This window comes from Lissotriton vulgaris, chromosome 8 (assembly GCF_964263255.1).
Source record: "Lissotriton vulgaris chromosome 8, aLisVul1.2, whole genome shotgun sequence".
NCBI classification, from domain to species: Eukaryota; Metazoa; Chordata; class Amphibia; order Caudata; family Salamandridae; genus Lissotriton; species Lissotriton vulgaris.
Genome location: NC_141696.1, coordinates 1,147,914,187 through 1,147,931,487, shown reverse-complemented (window position 1 = coordinate 1,147,931,487; position 17,301 = coordinate 1,147,914,187). Strand labels below are relative to the sequence as shown.

At 41.8% G+C, this 17,301-nt stretch overlaps 1 protein-coding gene across 1 annotated transcript in view; it reads right to left on the bottom strand.

Annotated features, from left to right (window-relative positions):
- Positions 1-2,800: 2,800 nt before the first annotated feature.
- Positions 2,801-17,301, bottom strand: part of SIAH3 (siah E3 ubiquitin protein ligase family member 3) — a 434,603-nt gene continuing 420,102 nt past the window's right edge. Inside the window, exon 2 of the mRNA XM_086933437.1 lies at positions 2,801-4,732. Coding sequence (XP_086789563.1) covers positions 4,145-4,732 — 588 coding nt within the window. The 3' untranslated portion in view covers positions 2,801-4,144. The remainder of the gene's footprint in view (positions 4,733-17,301) is intronic.

Sequence of the window (17,301 nt, the reverse complement as noted above, 5' to 3'; positions counted from 1 at the left end):
TTCTTCCATGTATTCACAGAAATATTTTCAGCAGCATGCTGCTTTAACAATTTAACAATTTCTCACAATGACGGGTGAGCCTTGCAGGACCACATGGTTTCAGACCAGCAGGAACACCACGACTATACTTCTGATATCTACACGCATATAAGAGAACTATAAAATAATTTCAAAGGAAATGGATGCCATCAGTTAAAACCTAAAAATTAAATTCATAACAGCCTCTCCTAGCGCAATTTTTCCTCCATCTACGGAACTGGTAGTTTCCTTTGTCGTGTTTGTATCATAAATCATCTATAATTGCTGTGAACTAAAAGGTGAGAGGTGGCTTGCTGGGTATTTATTTTTTTGTTCATATTTGGAGTATTGCTGTTATTATGTTAATCACATGAAAGAGTGCCGACCCAGAAATCTTTTGGCACACTTTCTTGTGATTACCAAAGTAACAGCAATATTTTGGAGTATGTGCATGAACTCCTGAAACTTGCACCCCAATTCACAAAGAGGAAGGGGTCACTTTTGAGAACAAGTTACTTCCCCAACTTGAAGATCAGTAACTTTTCAATGGTTTGGACTCGAGTTCCTGTCAGAAGCCAGTGGCTACATATGGTATCAAATCCCAATTGGGAAGGGATGTCCACAATATTCCTCTTCTGAATTGTGATTCGGTATCCAGTCGTAGACCCATTTGAGAAGTTGGCAAATGTTTGCTGACTCCACAAATGGGTTTGATACATGGGGGGAATGTTTGTGTGTTGCAAACTCTGAATTTGAGGGGTTGCAGCTGCAAAAACGCCTTCCACATCTGGACCATTATGATCAGTGTGCATTACCTTAGGCTTTAAAAGTGGAAACCTGCTAGACATGGCTCAGCAACTACTGTCTAGCTTCTGAACAAAGATGAACCACTGCAATCTCAAAAAATCAAGTGTACAGTTGGTTCCTAGTTTCCCATGCAACTAGGTTTGTTTTGAACAGAACAAATCTAGTAATATTTGCCGTCTTATCATTGATTCCGGCCCATTCCTCTTCAAAGTCAGGCTTCATCCGTAAGTAGGCACCAAACCACAGAACCATGTCTTTGTCAGGCGGAATTGACGTCAACTAATTTTCCATTAATACCAAAAGAGCTGACTTTGTGTGTCCTTTGGTCATGTTAGTCACAGTATGTCCACTCTGGGGAGTGTGACTATTAGCAATAGTGTAGAATTTGATAGATTCTTTTTACGACTCTGGACACTATCCAGGTCACTCAGGAACTCTTCAGCACCTCACTCATGGGCACAAGACATGAAGTTAATAGACACAATAGAGAAACAATCGGAAAATGCAAATGTTGCGTAAAATATTGAACATGTTTTTTCCACAGATAACACAATGAGATTGTAAAAAGATATTGTTTTCATTGAAAACAAGATTCCATATTTGAATATGTTTTGAGCGGAGTGTCCACCTACAATGCTCTCACAGCCCTTGAGGACATTTCCTTTCAGGTTTCTGGGGTCTTGGAGAGGAGGAACATTCTGTAGATAATTGAAGTTGCCCTTTGCCAATCCCGTCCCCTTGAGGCCAGCTCCGATATAGCACCAGAGGAACTGGTTACTCTCCGTCCATTGCCTTGTAATAAAGTTAATAGGAGGGTTGCAAATAATAGGAGAACCTGAGGGTGCCAGGTTGCAGTTTGAGGCTATAATTTACCTTCCTTGCCCTGGAGGGTAAATCAGTAGTCAAAGGTACTGGTAATGTCCCTTATCTTTAGGCGCCATGTCACATTAACTTTCATATAATTTCTTAGATGACGCATCAATGAATAGTCAAAGTTGGATTGCTAGATATGCTTATACATTGCTGAAGCTCAGATTAGCTCTCCTTGTGAACCCCAAAAATGCTGGCTATCTTCGTCCCTTCAGGATAGTTGTATCAGTCCTGTAAGCCCCACATCACACATTTAGACTGGTAGAGACAGATAATCACGGTAGTGTCTTCGTCCATTCAGGACAGTTGTATCAGTCCTGTAAAACACACATCCTACATTTAGACTGGTAGAGACAGATAATCACTGTAGTGTCATGAAGGCCACCTAGGGCACCACATTGGTCTGGAGGGCAGACAAAGACTATTCTTACTTGCACACAGAGTAGGAAAAAGATGACCATAAAACAATTTTTTACAAATAACGGGTGACTACTTATACAATGATTTTGAATCTAATAATAAAAACGAAACTTTAACTTGTGAAAAAGAGTGATCCTCCTTCGCGTTAGAATATGTTGTCGGTGGGATCTGAATTTGTCTGTATGCAGAATGTTAGCCTTGCACATACACGCAGGGCTTCTGTAGTGGTGTCTCCGAAAACATTGCTTTCTCTAGGAATCGTGAACAGTGCTCAAAGATGATAACACTTCCGTAGTATCAGCAGTTTCACCGCAGCCAAGAGTATGGCAAAGTTGCAGGCAACAAACACTGACAACTGTGGAAAATAGGTTCTGCTACATAAAACACTACAGGCACATCTCAGCATTAACAGAAGCACTATATGCACAGTAATGGTGAAACCACAAAAGAACACAAACTGAATTTTCAGGCATGCAAAGTGTGGAACTACAGCCACGGTAAAGTTAAAACTGCAGGTGTAGGCTTGAACTTGTAGCTGTAGATCTTTGGGGAAGTTGAAACTTGAAGTTATCCGAACCTGTAGGTGTAGACGTGCAGGAACTGATGGCATGAAGAATCAACAGGTGCAGGCATCCTAATGCTGCTATCATGCAGAAATTGCAGGTACATTGAATCAAACATGTAGTGATACTGACACTGGAGAAGTAGGCAAAAACTACAGGCATCATCGAACTACAGACAGATATACAGACATGGATACTACAGATTTGGGAACGCCGAAACTACAGGCAGAGCTGTGCTGAAACTGTATTCATGTATATGTTGAAACGACAAGCAAAAATATGTTCTATATGCAAACATAAACGTATGGAGCTGTCAAGCCAAGCACAGCCATCTTCAGACATTAATATGGTGAATCTACAGTCAAAGCAATTTTGTATCTGAGCCAACACACAGACACACTAAAGCATGTAGCATGTAAAAACTAGATGTGCTAAAACTACAGGCACCATCAGGGTGAAACTACAGACACAGGTCCTCTGAAACTTTAAGTAGCAGCATGCTGAAACTGTAATCACGCTGAAACTGAAGAGAGAGGCATGCTGAAAATGCAATTGTGGTGTCTGGGGATTCACTTACAGTAAGCAGACACTGGAGCCACATAGATGAAACTGGAAGTGCAAACACACAGAATCCTCAAATATAAGCATGACGAAATAGCAGGTTCAGGCTATTGAAATCCGTGCACAGGCACCAAAAATTGGCATTTGAAGACACGTGATGCTTAAACAGTAGTCCCATGCAAAGTGCCGCTGCACACATGCTGGAGGTAACTGAAAAACAGGCATGCTGAACATGCAGAAGTGTGTTGATAAGGTAGCTGTAGTAGTTTGAGACTGCTCCCACAGACTCCCTGACATTGCAGGTATGCTAAAAGTATAGACATAGGCATTCCAAATCTAAGGGCGGTTCAAGCTGGTGGCAGAGCCATGCAAAAGCAACAGACATGCTCAAACACCAGACTCAAAGATGCTGAAACTGCAGGTGCTGACATTTTGAAGCAGGGCAAGTTGGCCATTTCAAATCTAGTTGGCCGCTGTGCTGTCTCCCCTGCCTCTCTTTAAAATGGGCTACATGCATTCTGGATCCATTGTTTTCAACATGATTTTCCTCCTTCACATAAACAAATCTGCTAAAACATAGTATTGAATAATCGGGGAAGATTAGAACAAAACATAATGGCCTCGAGGGTGTAGCTTGGACACGTTCCTGTGAAAAATTAGCATTGCGCAGCCCCACCAGCTGTACTTCCAACCACTGCGTGAGAGTCATATTTTTTTTTAAACAGCCCCTTTTAAATGTCTTAGATGCTGAGTCAACAAACATGAAATAGTCGAAGAAAGAGCACAGTTATTTTGATGTTTACAAGTCTCCCTACTGGTGCAAGTCTCTGCAGAAAACATAAATCGATCTGAACCAAAAAAATAAGAGTTGTTTCTGTTTTTCACCTTCTGAGCAGCCAAATGCTTTACATTTCAGATGCATGTGAGTCAGTGTTGCTGGCAGAAATTGCAATTCCAATTGCCAGGCTCCCGTTATCAGAAAAGAGCTGAGCCAGTGAGGCGTTCAGGACGAGGCAATCGCCATCTGTAATTACAGAGTCCACGCAATCCAGCACCGACCTCGGCGTGGCCTCCCACGTCAGGCGCCGCTGGTTCCTGCTCAGCTGCAGCTTGTAGGTGAAATTGTCAGCTTGGGAGGGCGTGCCGATGAGCACCATGGTAGCAAAGAACTGCTGGTGGCCTTCGTACTTCTCCTGCTTCCGGAGCACCAGCAGGAAGTGGTGGCCCAGGCAGGAGTGCATGATGATCCAGTCCACGGGGGGAGGGAGGTGCATGTCGGTGGCCAAAAAGACGATTTCTGCCCCGTGGAGCACACTGATCCGGTGACTGTGGTGCAAGTGGCAGACCACCACCTCCAAGTGGCCCTCCCATTTGCAGGAGAACAGCGGGCAGGTGCAGGAGGTCAGCTGGGGGTCGTAGACCACCTCGCGGCTGTTGAGTTGGTTTTTGGGTTCTGTGGTGGTCTGAGCAGCCGCACACTCATTGGACACATTCTGAAAGGAAGACAAAGAAAAGACACGTCAGGATCTTGTGAACTATGAAGGAGGCGTCCAAGATATTGAGCATGTCTTATACGTTTGCCCCAGTAAAGTCATGGAAGCTAGGGATTACTTTATAAAACCTATGTCTTAAATATAATATATCTAGAATTAATGCTTTGAGAACTTTGGTAAGGTCACCTCCAGATGAATTTGTCTGCTATAAGGTGTATACATTTGTAAAGCGTTTTTATCATTGTATTAAAAGAACTATATCAAGTACGTAATACTTTTTTAGAAAATGATACTGATCATGAATGTTTTATATTGTTTGTCTCTGATGAGGTCTAAATAAAAAAAAAGATTCGATTTGACAAAGAAAAGGCAAATCACTGAGGATGACAAGCTAGCAGTTCTGAATAGTAAATGACTGCGGGCACACACAATGAACACGATGAAAATTCGTATTTATCATGGTGATGCCACCAGCTGTCTCTTTCCCATAGCAGAATAGATATACTTAGCTCTCTGGCAATAAATCACGTTAAGTGAAAGTGATGCATGACTTTCAGGAGGCAGCTTCATTAGTTCAGCTTTTATATATTTATTTATTTGATGGAATTGGAAGGCGCCACTGCACTGCGCTTCACGTTTTTTATTCGAGATCTCATTACTGCTAAATACAAAGCTATTGTTTTATGACCCTTTAATGAGATGTACGAACAGAGGCATTAACAATGCTTTAGGTTTACAGCATTGGCATACATTAGCGGAACCGTACCGCTCTGACCACAAAAAGCCAAACCTCTTCTCAGCGGAAGAGCAATTTGTTTCTGTGATCCTAGGTACTTATTTTCAGCTAGTTTGGAGAAACGGTACTGTGTTGTTGTCAAGGTGAAGAAGTGAAATTAAAATATGACAACCAGGAGACAAGAGAATGTCAGTTTGGGGGCCTAGCAGTATGATCTAGAAGAACTTGATGTAGAAGCCGAGTTGGGTGGGTGGAGAATGATGGCCAATAAGGTATAGTAAATGATGACCAAAGGGGTCCACCCACCTTCCAACCCATGAAGGTACATGCCCTGCCCCAAAATTGAATGTTGATGAAGAAGAACTGTCTTGCATTTCCCAATGATGTCCATTTTTTAGGGACCATGTAAAGTGTGGTAACAGAATATATCTTTCAGAATATCATCTGACAGAAATATTGCTAAATATCATTCACAAAAATACCCTCCTTCAAGCTAATATTAGGAGGCCTGCACTAGGCCCAAGCTAAATTTAAATTATGCTGACGTAATCTGTGTAATTTCTGAAAATTTGTATTGCACTTGTTACACGATATTAGTAAAATGACACCATTTCACCACGCACTCGAGTTATGTGCCGTTCATGCCAACATTTTACAAGGGAGCATGAATCACTCAAACGGCCGGAACACGAGCAACTGGTTCCCCACCTCACTTGTACGTTTTGCACTATTGATTTACAGTGAAATGCATCCTTGCATTAAAAATTTACACAAGGACACATTTCACAATAAAGAAATAGTGTTAAATGACAGATTTGCATTCCACGTAACTAGTGGTAATATCTCAATATTTTCTCAAACTTCCATGCTAAAGAATTTCACACAGGCATAATCTACAGCCAAGTGCAGGGGATTTTATTAAACAATATTTGGGACGCAATATTTCTGTCAACCAATATTTTGGTATACAATATTTTGACATATGACTGAATGGATAAGTAAGTCTTTATTGCTTGATTAATGAAAATCTTAGCAGTCCGTACAATTATAAAAAAAACACATATATAGCACAATTTCATATTTCCTTAAAAACAATTTGGTATACAATATTTTGACATATGACTGAATGGATAAAAAGCCCCATAACCGCACACCACCCAAGCTGGGAACAGTCCAATTGGAACGGGTGCATACAATTGAATATCTGGGAATCACTCTCAACGAAACTTTAACGTGGTCGGCCCACCAGTCAAAAGTAAACATCAAACTGGCACAGTTGGTGGGTGGTACTATGAGACTAGTGAACAAATCTCCCTTCCGGCCACTTACCCCCATTATTCATATTTACAAAGCACAGGCCCGGGGGGGTGTTACATACGGGGGCGAGCTGTGGGGCCATATTCCATCATCTAAACTATTAACAATTGAGAACAAATTCCTGAGACAGATTGTTGCTCTTCCACAGAGTACTCCATTACTCCCTCTTAGACTGGATATGGGCCTCCGGCCCATAACGGAGGAGCTGGGCCTCAAGCCTTTGGCATTCTGGCGGCGTCTATGGAGTAGCCCAGACCTTTCAAATTATAGAGCTGAGTTGCAGGAATTTCTACTGTTACCCTACGCCAAGAGAATACCGTGGCTGACTTACATCAAGGGAACTCTGGAGGCAATTGGACTCTCTGAACTATGGTTGGACCCATTAAACACCAGTACTAAGATCTCGAAAAAGGCACTCATGAGAGCTTATTACGAACACATGCTCTTTAGAGCTACCGAAGGCACCCGGGACGGATCACTATCCAACCAGTTCATAAAAACTAAAGATTCCTATCAACTAGAAAGTGTCTTAGATGCCATGACCCCAGCATTAACTAGGAAACTATTCCTCTAATGGAGATATGGAACTCTTCCCCTGGCATCATTTACAGCATCATGGTCTTGTCGCTCCTCCTCAGAAAGTTGCCCGGCATGTGCCCACCCAAAGGAGAACGACGTTCACGTGGTTTTCTTTTGCCGGGGTTATAAGAGGAGCAGGTAATACTGGCTAGTCCCTCTGCTCAGGAACTTGGGATTCAGAACTTTTCTACCCACTTACAGAGTCTTAAAGACAGATCTATCTCCTACTTTAGTTTTTGCTCTATTCAAATTTTTAACTTCAATGTGGTATGCCCGAAGCCGTTGTGTAAAGAGACTTGAAGACTCGAGACAGACTTGAATTGTGGCACATCTCTCTTGCTACCTCTTTTAATAACTTTGATCACTAATGTTGTTTAATGCGTTTTTAAAATTTTTATATATGATGTAATGTATATCTTTTATGATCATGTGATCGAAATAAAGATTTTTCGAATCGAATCGAAATGCATCCTTGCATTAAAAATTTACACAAGGACACATTTGACAATAAAGAAATAGTGTTAAATGACAGATTAGCATTCCACGTAACTAGTGGTAATATCTCAATATTTTCTCAAACTTCCATGCTAAAGAATTTCACACATGCATAATCTACAGCCAAGTGCAGGGGATTTTATTAAACAATATTTGGGATGCAATATTTCTGTCAACCAATATTTTGGTATACAATATTTTGACATATGACTGAATGGATAAGTAAGTCTTTATTGCTTGATTAATTAAAATCTTAGCAGTCCGTACAATTATAAAAAAACACATATACAGCACAATTTCATATTTCCTTAAAAACAATTTGGTATACAATATTTTGACATATGACTGAATGGATGAAATGTGTTAACTAATGAGTCCTTATTTTTTGTTGTCCACAGTAGTGCAATGGGAGTACCTTCTGATGTATGGTCCATTTGAATGGACTTCAAGAGGTAAATTAACAATGTCATATTAGTATGGTTATAGATGAAAGGCAGTGCACGATCTAAGTCCAGGTGTGCAAGAGAAGAGAAAACTGGCTTATTTGAATTAATCTGCATAGTACAGCTGAAGTACTCAAGCAATGGTATAATCACGCATGAAATCTGTCCCAGGGCCACAACAGATAGCAATCATTGTATCCATTGTTTCTTTTGCATCCTTGCAAACTATGCTTACTTTCATTCAAACCGTTTGATTTATGTAGAAACAGATATGACAGTCTAACTGCTCCAAAAAAGGGGTATTATTGACTGGAGCCAGCACTGCTATCGTGACATCAGTTGTGGTTCTGCTTGAATCTCTGTAGTACTTGTGTATGGCTATTGACTACTTCCTGGGGAATCAGCATCTTCATTGGGAAACAGCTCATAACAAATCTAACCCAGACAATATCTTCCTGTTTTAATGCAGATCACAGAAACCAAAGCATAACGAGCTCAGCATCAATGTATGACTACAGATTCTGCCCCACATTTCTCTAGGTTGGATCACTGGCTTCCTCAGACTGTTGGAGTTGAAGAAGAGGGGACCAACAGCGTGATGTTGGTGTTGCTTCCTTTTCTCATGCCTCCTTCACATAGAGTGTGGGATGTTGTTGTTTTCTAAAAACTAAGGGACAGATGTATCAATGTAATTTTTCGTCGCAAACGCTGCGATTCGCAAAAAAGCAGCGTTTGCGACTAAAAATTAGCTATTTGGAATGTATGAAGCAAAATGCATAGCAAAATTAAGGAATCGCAAAATTTGCGATTCCTTAATTTTGCGTGAGCATTTAAGGAATCGCAAATTGCGATTCCTTAAATCCTATGCATCAAGCATTTCAATTTAGCGATTTGCCCTTAAGAAATCGCAAATTACCACCAACTTGTAGTTGATGTTAATTTGCAAATTCTTTTACAAATGCACTTTTTGGCATTTGTAAAGGTGCCATGTGGCGCTCATACATGCCCTTAGAGCATGTATGTGCGCCATATGCGCACACCTGTAAATTTCAGGGGTGCAGCAGGGTGTCCTTAAGACACCCTTGCACCCTTGAAATTATTCTCAATTTGCGATTAGCAAATTGCGAATCGCAAATTGAGAATAACTACCCATTCCTTCCTATGGGCCTCCTCGCCCATAGAAATGAATGGGAAATTATTCCTTAATTGCGATTAGCAATTTGCTAATCGCAATTAAGGAATTTTAAGAAATCGCAAAAAAATAGCTAATTTTTACATACATACCATTTTGCTATTCTCAAATAGCGATTCTCAAAAAATCGCTATTTGAGAATCGCAAATAGGTATTTTGATACATCTGCCCCATAGTCCCACAAGTCGACCCCTACCTACCACCTCTCGCCGTGGTCATTTCACACTCTCCTAAGCCAAACAGGAGGAGTCTAGAAGAAGAACAAGATGTCAGTTTTAGAACTACCTTTTTACACCACAGCTCACAATGGCACTAGAATCAGCGGCTTTCAAATGGAGGACCATATATGAAAAATAGAAGGCATAGACAAGATATAAATCAGAAACATTCCAAGAAAAATAAGAATCAACCTGGATCATCTAGTGAACATTTTGTTCCAAGCAATTGAGATTTCAGGTGGGAACTAATTTACATGTTTGCTACTTCTGATAAATTGTTGGAGGTGGTGTTTTCTTCCCATTGTGGTTGTTGACAGGTTGCCTTTAAGCAGTGTAGCAATTGGGCAAACCCTGTAACTTTGTGCTAAAACTCGTCAATTTTCAAACAACTTTGTGATTCAGAGTGTCCCTGTTTCCCAGTTAGTCCTGGTGTATGACTGAAGATGGAGGATAGCATGCGGTAAATGTTTAGTTATGTTATGGTTTACTAAATGTAAGCTTGTCTCTCAGGCCACATCAGGGTATTGGAATCTCTTTATTAATGCCCTGTTAATATCGATGGGGCCGGTGATAGGTGTACTTGCACCACTGGATTTATGACATCTGCGGGAACGCTGCAGATCTCTTTACTTTCATATGGAGATTTTTTGGCTACTGGAAGCAATCGAAATCTCGGTGTGAAAATCTAAGGAAAAATAAGAAATTAGAGGAGAAACTGGATCTGGAATTACCTATTCCCCTGCATTCCTCTTTTTTAAGGGGACCTTCACGGGCCCACTTGTTGTTACCTGTACCTCGAGTCACTCCTGTGGATCCAAAGCAGCTGGGAGGATTAATGGGTCACTCTTAATGAGAGTCTTAACAGGTAGAAGTCATAAAATAAATTCAGAACATATTATAATAATGGGGTAAGCCTGGTGCAAAATTTCAATTCATTAGGGAAATATAAACATGAAGGGGACCCATTTACAACAGGTAATCTATATGAAAATGTGTTATATAGAATATAAACCAACCCCCCCTTGGAAGCTGTTAAAATGCAGCGTAGGACTTTCGAGGTGATGGTATAATTATTGTTCTGTTGGAGGTCTCTTCACACCCCTACTTCCTGCACTTAACCTCATCACATGTTTTTCTAATCAGCGTCTGCAGGTGTGAGATCGAAAGAGGGCTGGCAGCCGTTCTGAAAAAAAATATTGCACAGTAAGCTAAGGTATGATTGCTGGGCTGGCAACAGATAATAAGCTCTTTTAAGGAAAAAAACTGCGCCTGCTCAGCTTGTGGTTGACAGAAAACATGATTCTGGACAGCTTGATACCGAAGGCGGTGTCAACATTAGCATTTAATGTCAGCCCCACTTTCTGTACGGCGCACATGAGCTCGTTGTAGAATAAATTCCTTTTGGGGAAGCAAAATATTAATTAGTCTGAAGTGTATGTGAGTAAGGGCGTAACACACTGTGAGGCCGATTTATCATTCTTTCACGCAGCGCAACACAGCAAGACACCCTGCTATGCTACATGAAAGGGAAAGGGCGGGAATGCCCGGTATTTACAGTTATTTGCCAGTTTGCCACTCCTTTCCTAGTGCTGGCGCCCTTTTGGCTGCCTTGCACCAGTCAGGTACACTGGCGTCATGGTGCATGATTGCCTGCATTGTAGGTAGGATGATTTTTGTGCAGGAAGGGCTATCTTCCTGCTCAAAAACAATCCGGAGAGGCAATTTCCTCTTTCTAAATGTGCTGAAGAATACAACACATGTAGAAAGAGTAAAAACCAAGAAATGAAAGATATTTCTCCTCGTTAAGTCTCACCTTGGGTGGGGTGGCATGTTGACGCATTGCCAGGTCTATCACTAAAGGTAAATCTGGGAATGCACCAAAATCCATGGGTGAATGCTTGGGAACACCCACGCTCCACCTATGACACTCCTACCTGCTGCACATGAATGTGCACTGCCTAACATTACTTTAGATTTATCAAGCTGTGCAGGGCCATGCAAGGTGGCTTTGCATTGCTTGATAAATCTCACTTAGGTTTTGCCTCGCCCTTGTGCCCCCTTGCTTGTGCAGGGGTGAAACAAAACTTTGATAAATCTAGCCCTGTGTTTACGCAAATGTTTGCTTCACAGCAGATGCCACATTCCAAAGGCAGTCCCTCTGTCTGTAATATTTGATAAATGGTTAATTCGCTTTCCAGTAACAATACAATTTCTTGCATAGAAGTTTGCACACAATGTTCGCACACGGTCGAAAGTGCAAACCATAACTTAGTTTTACGTATGAGTGAGTGCAGTAGCAGATTATGAGTCACTCATATTATAGGAAGAGAACAGCAACAATCCCATAGCTGAATCCAGGCTTCTCGTACTGATGTTCCTCCTGTTGCGAGGTTAATAGGGCCCTTGCAAAAACGCTCCCTTTTTAACATATTCGCAATTAAAGTTGACATCTTTTTAGACGATGCCTTTTATCACACTTGGCTTGCATGTGAAAGTTTACTCAGACAGTTGTTTGCCTACAAATACATTTCTTCAAAGGCACATTATCATGCCATTGTACATTTCGTCCAAGTACATTGCACAAACTGCCCTTGCATATTGTCTGTTCAGAGACAGTTCTGCATTAGATTCAACAAAGACAGCCGGATCTCAACACAAGCACTGTGCAAATGGGTCCAGTTTTCATTACATAAACTGCCCTAAGCCTTTGTGTGGCAGAGGAGCATTCCATGGATTGTCGTGGTCGCCCCGTGCCTGAATTCGAGCCAATCTGTATCTCATCACTATCCTGAGAGGGACGGAGACCTATTCTACATTAGACTAGCTTCCGGATGAAACAGGTAAATGGGGAGTTAGACCCATCCAAGGTATCTGGCAGAACCAAATTTATCCTATTCTCTCTAGGATAGGTAATGACTCATAGGAGTACAATTAGATGTATCCATATAATTAACACAATAATTAATATGGTTAAATTATTCATCTTTTTCACCATTCTTGTAATGTTGATTATCATGCTCTCTTCTCTTCTACTGATTACTGCAGCTCATGTGTTTTATACAATAATCCAACTGCTTCAATAAATGTTTTAAATGCCAAGTTGTGTATTTCTTGTGTTTCCCTTTGGGCATGCCTGAGTTAACGATGAAAGGGTAGATCTCTTTCCGCAATTTCCATGGGGGAATTAGGGTTGTCTTGTTTTGAGGTTGCAGACACCATTAGGTACCCTGTAAGGTTTAGGCGTTCAGATGGCACACTGTGAGCTAGTCAGCAACTAGGGCAACAATTTAGGATGGTATGAGTGGGTGTAGTCCCCATAATGTTGATGCTTATATTGCCCAAACTCACAGTCTTACTGAATTAGTAGGAACAGTACAACACTCCAACTCATAAGATCTAATACCCAAGTTCTGTTGTATCCCGGGTTATATTATCACAAACCCTGCTGAATCCCAGGTTCTAATACAGAAGCTCCTCTGACTCAGGGGGTTCATATATTGAAGCTTCACTGTGTCCTGGGTTATAATACCCAATGTCACTGAATCACAGGTTGCAATAACCAACCTTCACTGTATCCAAGGTTTAATACCCAAACCCTGCTGAATCTCAGGTTTTAATAGTCAAACCCTACAGAATTTCAGGTTCTAATACCTAAGCTCTGCTGACTTAGGGGTTCATATAATGAAGCTTCACTGTGTCCTGAGGCCTAATACCCAAGCCCACTAAACTACAAGTGGCAATAACTAGCCTTCACTGAATCCCAGGTTTAAATATCCAAGCCCCACTAAATCCCAGGTGTCCCCACCGAAGCTCTGCTGACTCCTGTTAATATCCATGCTCTGCTGAATCTCCTGGTCTACAACCAAGTCCATGAATACTGGGTCTTCAAACTATAGCTCAAAAGCAAGGCATGATGACATTGTAGACTTGGACCTTTGGGCCACAAGAAAATAAATGTAAATTGTGCTTGTTCTACAATGCTCATGCTTTGAGCTCCTTGAATCTTGTTCATCAGTGCAATCAAGCAGACTCAAAGCATTTAAAATCATCTAGTCACTGAACTGCTATACCCCGGTAGTCTAGGAAGTACAAGCAAGATCCAGCACATCCTTACTGGATAAGTAATATTTATGTGAAATAAGTGGGCCTCTTTCGGAACAATCCTCGGGTCACTGCAGTCAGCTCATCAGCTCCCTGAGACTACAAGTGGTAAATCAGCCATTTAAATCCCTGTTGTACCCATTGATGATACACTGGCCTCCTCCTGACGCCTCTAATATGTTTGATCCGGCTATATTTCTCCCCAACAGGTGAGTCAATTGTCACCTTCCATTCATATCTTGTTCTTCCCTATAGAGATTTTTCAATGAGTATTTAACTGCAGCGGTTTCAGTCAAAACAATAATACTCAAGGTTCCTCTTTGTAGCTCGTGGTCAATGGCGATGGGCGAGTACATCCTTTTAGAACCCAAGAATTGTCCCCAGGAAGTGATTTTACATAGTATCCAACTGTGTGAAATAAAGAAGCATAGTGTTTATTTTTTCTGAGTACACTGTAAGACGTGGCTAGAGATCCCAAGCACCCTATCAGAAATTAGCTCTATCAGGTCCCTTTTCTGGATAGACATGTCTTCCTTACTCTACCACTAGCCTTAGTCAATTTCCATTTTGATCCATAGATACCTGAAAATTGCCGTAACTAAGCATTGACTCTGCTTCTTCACATGCCAGGAAGCACCAGCATTTGCACATGTACTACTCAAATTTATCTTTGTGTTTTTTTTTCTAGATTTAGATTTTTTTCTTTCTTAGAATTCAGTGACTGGCTGTCTTATTTGCCCTAGTATAAAACCAGGACTACAAGTCCCAGAATTCTAAGAAGAAAAATAGGACTGCACAAACTAGTCAATCATGGGCCTTATGAAGTTGCAGCTATGTTTTACCAGTGTCTGGTAAGCAGAAGAAAATTAGGGGACTGTCTGCATTTTGGTCACATGCGATTTGCATCCAGTTCACATTATGCCTAACATAATAGGCTTCCAGCAACTAAGCCTCATGGTCCTACTAGCGAACCCTTTTCTGATTGGTTGAAAGGGCGATCAATCAAACTGCTGAAAAACAACAGCAATCTGATTGGCAACTGGTTAAACCAATTATATTACTGCCCTGCGTTGGGACAATTTTAATGGGCTTTAGAGGCCAATTAGAAAGGCTTTGGGTAGCTGACCCTCCCTGAGCTGGCAGAGTACTTCAATGACATCCGAACACAGGCGCCTGTCTGTGAGCAAGCATAAATTAATCATTTTTACCAGCCTGTCTAGAATGAAGATTTTGGTGGTTTTTCAAACCGAATTTTACTTTGCATCCCTGACGTTATACAATTATTTTAAAAGATCTTACAAGATGGTATGTACGAAGATATGTGTCTCATGAAAACCAGGTGTTGTAGCCAGTGCCTGTGCTATAACTGAAGGGCACATGAGCTGAAGATGGTTTCTCCCAGTAAAATTGTTATCCAATCTGTGCATACAAAAAAATTCAACCAAAGGATTTCATCACAAACAGCAGTCACATACTACTCACAGCACACATTTGCATACATATCACATGTTCTCAGAGGGGAACAGCCTTTACGACGCGGCTGTTACACCGCCGTGCCGTTACAACGTGGTCTTTTCAACGCAAGTCATTACCACGACTTGCGCTGGAGGGCGCTGCAGGACAAGGAATTTTTTATTTTACTATCCAACACCTTCCCTACTGTACGTAGGCTGGTGTTGGAATAGTAAATTAAAAAATTCCTAAGTCCGCACCCCCTCCAACGCAAGTCGTGGTAACGACTTGCGTTTAAGAAACCGCGTTGTAACGGCACGCGTTGTAAAAGTACGCGTCGTAAAGCTGTACATCCGTTCTCAGATACTGCCAATTTGCCACATTGTAGATATATACGGACATCGCTTGATTGATGGTAAAATACACTTTATCTTACAGACGTATCATTAATCCTATAATCTCTAGCATGTGTGGCCATGGTCTTCTCTTTTTCTTGCTTTTTCTCTCTCTCTATGTCTCTCTCTCTCTCCCCCTCACTCGGCCTTTCCCGCGTTGTCATCCTTTCTCATTATAAATCGTTGTCTCTCTTTCTTTGTCTGTCTTTCTCCTTATCTTTCCACGTCACTCTTTGTAGTTCTCTTCCCCAAAGAAATTGGCAATGAGGGCAAATGAGACAGTAAATATCTTCTAAAATACACAATTGGTCACAGAAAGGCTGCATTTCAAAGTATCTTACAGGGGTAGGACACCTGTTGCAGAGATCTTGATGTGCCCAGCAATTTTGAGGGAATTTTAATAGCAGTAAGATATCTCTGGTGGTCATTGCAATTCCAGGAGAGTTCTGTGTTTTGTCCAGTGAGAGTTTTGACTTATAAAGTAACACAGAGGGTTAATGTGGCTGCTGCAAAACCTATTGTGTAACAATCTAATTACAGGTTAGTATTTTATGTAAATAGGTAAGTGGGATACACCTGTTGACACTGAGATAATATTGTTACTTCCAATTCATAAGTTGCAATCCTTCTAATGTAGAAGTACTGTGATCTATTTACCATCATCACAGAGTTGTATGCAAACTGTAAGTCATGGGTTTAGGTCCTTATTTTTATTTCTTTTGAAGTAATAAAGCCATGTTAATACAGACAACCCCAATCACTGTGTTTCATTTTATATCCAGACTCCAGGGCCTGATTTACAATGATAAACTTACACCTTTGTGTAAGTTAAAGATGTTTTTCTCTTCACAAGCAAATCGAAGCCCATGTTAGATGTCTTCACATCTAACATGAGCTTCGATTGGAATTCCATAGAGCATATTATCAAGCCTATTATCGCCGCTTTATCGGCAGTTTCCTGCAGATAAAAGCGGCGCTAATGTATCGAGCTTTCTTGATAATATGCCCCTCTGTCCGCAGAGGTCGGTGCTCCCTCCAGCCCTTGGATCTGCATGTCTCCTAGAAGTGGAGGACTGGCAGTGAAACGCTGCTGAGGGCCATATTCTTATTAAGGGTGGGCGGCCAGCTACGCTCCGTGCACGGAGTGCGCGTAGTGCCGTCTCCTACGCATTTTGCGTAGCGGGCGTAGCCAGGCGGCACTACGCGCGCTCCGCAGACGGTGCGTAGCCGGCCGCCACCCGCCTCCCTCCCGCCCTCCCCAAATACTTAAATAAAAGGATGGAAAGCTTTTAAAAACACTTACCTTGTCCGTGGCATCCCCGGGGCTCCCTCTCCCCGTCCCTGGATTCGCGCCGTCATTTTGAATACTAATGCGCATGCGCGGGCGGCCGCGCATGCGGATTTCTTACGAGAAATGCGCATGCGCGAGCGCCCGCGCATGCGCATTAGTATTCGAAATGGCGGCGCGAATCCAGGGACGGCGAGAGGGAGCCCAGGGGACGCGGCAGACAAGGTAAGTGTTTTTAAAAGCTTTCTATCCTTTTATTTAAGTATTTAGGGAGGGAGGCGGGCGGCGCGTAGTGGGGCTACGCGGAGTGCGCGGGTGGGCGTAGTTTTGTGCCCACTTCGCGTAGCTCCGCG